The 4,835-nt window shown below is 50.9% G+C and overlaps 1 protein-coding gene across 1 annotated transcript; it reads left to right on the top strand.

Moving 5' to 3' along the window:
- The first annotated feature begins 593 nt into the window (after positions 1-593).
- Positions 594-4,626, top strand: LOC118783052 (extracellular calcium-sensing receptor-like). Its single transcript, XM_036536722.1, has 6 exons — positions 594-769; positions 1,000-1,285; positions 1,579-2,388; positions 2,499-2,723; positions 3,381-3,504; positions 3,710-4,626. The coding sequence occupies exons 1-6, from the start codon at positions 714-716 to the stop codon at positions 4,624-4,626; spliced, it is 2,418 nt and encodes an 805-aa protein (XP_036392615.1). The 5' UTR covers positions 594-713.
- Positions 4,627-4,835: the final 209 nt, after the last annotated feature.

Raw genomic sequence — 4,835 nt, forward strand, 5'->3', positions numbered from 1 at the left:
CAGGAGGGAAGGTGATGAGCTGTGGGCTGACTGATGGCACAGGTGTTAGTGCACATCAGTTACAAGACTGAACACCCCCCCTCTTTTTTTTGTATTTGAAGCGCTGTTCACATACATACTTTGAATGGGAACATAGTATACTTTCGTTCTGGAAAATGGAAGGGCACATGCCATCTGGCTGCTGCGAGTCTGAAGGCACATGAAAGGTCACGTGGCTACTTTCTCTTTTTTTAGCTTCAGCGAGGCCCCCACTTTAGCGCAGTCAGGCAGAAGCTTTTGGCAGTAAAAATAGCGCATGCCTCCTTCCATTAGGATCCGATGTGCAGCGGCGAGTGGATTCTGTTTTCGCCGTGTGCAGTTAGATGGCAAGCCTCTCCGTTTCCACTGTATCCCCCCCCTTCCCTTCCACCTCCCTTCACTAGAAATCCCTCAGGGAGAAAGGCTGAAGTGTGGCAGGACTAGGGGGGAGATGGGCATCTCATATAAAGAGGGCCTCCAGCAAGGCCCTGGCAAGTGAGCAGGGCGGTGGTGATGCGCGCTCTGTGAGAATGCAGAGGTGTGGCATCCTGTGTGCGCTCTGTCCCGCGCTGCTCTCCATCTCCCTGCAGCAGCAACGGCCCGCCTGCCGGCCCATCTCCAGGCGAGCCCCCCTGCCGGCCCTGGAGAGGCAGGGGGACATCATCCTGGGGGGGCTCTTCTCCCTCCACGACGCCATGCTGGAACCCGACCTGTCCTTCATCTCCGAGCCCGACCGCATGCTCTGCACGGAGTGAGTGAGAGGTTGCGTCTCCGCCCCGCCCCCTGGCTTTGCTCGGCCAAAGCTCGCCCCTCTCACTTGGGCGCAGTGTGCAGTGTGTGCTTTGGTTTTTTCAAGTTTTCTTTCACCTGTGGAGCTTTGGCGGAGTGAGTGGAATGCATTCGGGTGCAATTTCAGTGATGTTTCTGGGCTCTTGGCACTCTGTGGTGATCAGTACACACTGGGATCTCTCCTGTTCTCAGGTTTAACTTCAGAACCTTCAGGTGGCTGCAGACCATGATTTTCGCAATTGAGGAAATCAACAAAGATGGTCATCTTCTCCCAAACGTGACACTGGGGTACAAAATCTACGATTCGTGCAGCACCCCTGCTCATGCCCTGCGGGCAGCCATGTCCCTGATGAGTGGGCAGGGCGAGGCAAGTGCGGAGCCCAATTGCAGCCCTGCTGTGCCCGTTGTCATCGGTGATGGTGGTTCAACCCTGTCCCTGGTTGTGGCACGTATCCTGGGAGTGTTTCATGTGCCACAGGTAGGCAGCCCCATGCACACATACAGCTTTAATTATGCTCTTTTATAGGTTTGTTCTTATCTCCATAATATTTGCTGTTCTTTTCCTCTGGAGTGGTTCAGACTGTTCGTATGGCTATTAATCCATATTTCCAAAAGTAGCAATTCAGTTGAATTTGAATTTCTAAGATTTGAAAACTAAATGATTTACAGTGATTATGCTTTAAGTGAGGAAGGAAGTTGAGTTACTGTTAGCAATAATGGCACAGCAGAAAGACTTCTCTAAATTCACCTTCTCCCCTCCCATCCTGCAAGGTGAGCTACTTCTCCAGTTGTGCGTGTCTGAGTAACAAGGATGAGTTCCCTGCCTTCATGAGGACCATGCCAAGTGACTTCTTTCAGGTAGATGCCCTGGCCCTGCTAGTGCGTCACTTTGGCTGGACCTGGGTGGGGTCAGTAGCCGGGGACGACGCCTACGGCCGGCAGGGCGTCCAGATATTCAACGAGGAGGTGAGCAAACTGGGGGCCTGTGTGGCGTTCCACGAGGTCATCCCCAAAAACCACGAGAGGGGCAGGATGTCCCGCATCGTGGAGAGGATCCGGCACTCGGGGGCACGGGTGGTGCTGGTGTTCGCCCTGGAGCAGGACGCGGGGGCGCTGTTCCGGGAGGTGCTGAGGCAGAACCTGACAGGGATCCAGTGGCTGGCCAGCGAGGCCTGGATCACCGCGGCTGTGCTCACGGCCCCGCGCTTCCACCCCATCCTGCAGGGCTCCGTGGGCTTTGCCATCCGCAGGGTGGACATCCCGGGGCTGCAGCCCTTTCTGCTGCGCCTGCATCCCTCCACGGCCGGGGATGACCCCTTTGTGCCTGAGTTCTGGGAGGAGACATTCGGCTGCTCCTTGCAGGGGGGCAGGGGTGGCAAGCCCCCTTGCACTGGTGCTGAGCAGCTAGCCAGCACAAAGAATATCTACTCAGACGTGACACAACTCAGGATTTCCTACAATGTGTATAAGGCAGTGTACGCCATTGCTCATGCCCTGAATTCCATGCTTAAATGTGAACCAGACAAAGGCCCTCACCCTGGGCAGGCCTGCCTTGACTCTTCCAGCATCCAGCCATGGCAGGTGAAGATACACAATGTCTCTTGCATTAATTTACACATTTTAACACAGACCTAGTATGTTTTGTTATGACAAAGCCATTCTCTACAAACCATCTGCCATTCCCCTCACAGCTTTTGCATTACTTAAGGCGGGTGGAATTTACCAGTTTTGGAGAGGAGACAAAATTCGATGAAAATGGGGACCCTGTTGCAATGTATGATCTGATAAACCTGCAGATCACAGGCAATGGGACAGTGGAGTTTGCCACTGTGGGTAAATTTGACGGCACTCTATCCCTCAGCAAAAAACTGGAGATTGATGAGAAAGCCATCATCTGGAATGGACAGCAGAGACAAGTAAGCCTATAATGTACCTTACAAATAAACAAGTCTTCTTTCAGTTCTGTCTTTTTTGGGGTCATTCACTCTGAGGGTCATTGTGACTGTGTGAAATATTCTGTGTGATATTACAAAGGATCTAAGACAGATTAAGTTTCGACAGAGGTTCAAGAGATCTTTCTCCTGTATCATCTGCACCATATAATGTAATGTCTTGTGATTCTTAATTTATTTTTTACCTTTTTATTTGTATGTTTATATTGACTATATATAGCTGTTTTCATTTTTGATCTCTTGATCAAATATATTCATCTGTTTATCTGGAGCAAGGGCATGTATGATATTGTGTAAGTAAAAGGTAAGTTTTCATGTCACAATGGATGGATGTTTATAAGGTGTGATAAAAGACTTAATATGAAAAAAATATTTTATATGAGGAGAAAAGACAGAAGATTTGCTGTGTATGAAAAAAGTATATATTTGTGAGATTTGATAAAAGGAAAGATGAATTCATGTAACTGAATGTTTTGCTGCAAGGATGATTGTATATGTGTGAATGTATGAGAAGTTGAATATACAGTATTTGACTATGAAAGGGGTTGTCAGTCCTCAGTGGAGGTTAGTCTGCTGCCCTGTTCCCTGACTGGCGCAGCCCTTGTGTGCTCTCTCCTGCAGGCCCCCGAGTCTGTCTGCAGCAGCAGCTGCCCCCCCGGAACCCGCAAGGCCATCAAGCCTCAGTTCCCTGTCTGCTGCTTTGACTGCGTTGTCTGTGCAGCTGGGGAGATTAGCAATCAGACAGGTGAGAGCACAGACAGTTCTAAGAAGGCCCTTGTTTTCTCAGCAATTTTTGATTGAATTAATGCCCCTGTTGAACATCACATGAATATACAGCACAGAGTTGCAGTGGAGGTCAGGCTGAAAGAGGAAATCATTGAAACGCCAGGTACAATAGGTTCTGTCTGAAGGGAGGTGTATTCTGAATGTTTTTTTTTCCCCAATTCCAGATGCCATAGAGTGTCTGAAATGCCTGCCAGAGTTCTGGTCTAACTCAAAAAGGGACAAATGCGTTCCGAAGCAGGTGGAGTACCTGTCATACGGGGACACGATGGGCATCACCCTCCTGGCTGTGGCCCTGCTGGGGGCCTGCTGCACGGTGGCCGTGGCCGTCATCTTCGTCTGCTACAGGACCACACCCATCGTCCGGGCCAACAACTCAGAGCTGAGCTTCCTGATCCTGTGCTCGCTGGTGCTCTGCTTCCTGTGTGCGCTGACCTTCATCGGCCAGCCCACCACCTGGTCCTGCATGCTGCGCCACAGCATCTTCGGCATCGCCTTCGTCCTCTGCATCTCCTGCATCCTGGGCAAGACCATCGTGGTGCTGATGGCCTTCAGGGCCACCCTCCCCGGGAGCAGGGTGATGAAGTGGTTCGGCCCGACCCAGCAGAGGGCCATCATCTTCCTGTGCACCTCGGTGCAGGTTTTGATCTGCAGCCTGTGGCTGGCGCTGTCGCCCCCGTCCCCGCGGAGGATGATGCCGCGCGACAGCGCCCGTATCATCCTCCTGTGCAACGTGGGCTCCGCCCTGGCCTTCTGCCTAGTGCTGGGCTACATCGGCACGCTCTCCTGCCTCTGCTTCCTGCTGGCCTTCTTGGCTAGGAAGCTGCCGGGCAACTTCAACGAGGCCAAGCTCATCACCTTCAGCATGCTCATCTTCTTCGCCGTGTGGATCGCCTTCGTGCCTGCCTACGTCAGCTCGCCTGGGAAGTACACCACGGCCACGGAGATCTTTGCCATCTTAGCATCCAGCTTTGGACTCCTGGTCTGTCTGTTTTTCCCAAAATGCTACATTATACTAGTCAAACCAGAGAAAAACACCAGGAAGCATCTTATGGCTAAATCTGTGTTAGAGAAGCGACATTAAGGTTGTAATTCTGTGAGTCTTAAATATGGCCATGGATTATCAATTTTTTCTTGCTACAGACTGATTTATATCAATACCAATGCTCATATTCAACTGTAAAGTGGAATCGTGGTTCCAGAATAAAGAATTGTTTCACCATGTTCCTGTCTGCATCTCTTCATAAACACCTTGCATTAACATTACATTTCTATCTTCATTGTTTGGCAGTT

This window comes from Megalops cyprinoides, chromosome 9 (genome assembly GCF_013368585.1).
Source record: "Megalops cyprinoides isolate fMegCyp1 chromosome 9, fMegCyp1.pri, whole genome shotgun sequence".
In the NCBI taxonomy this organism is placed as follows: domain Eukaryota; kingdom Metazoa; phylum Chordata; class Actinopteri; order Elopiformes; family Megalopidae; genus Megalops; species Megalops cyprinoides.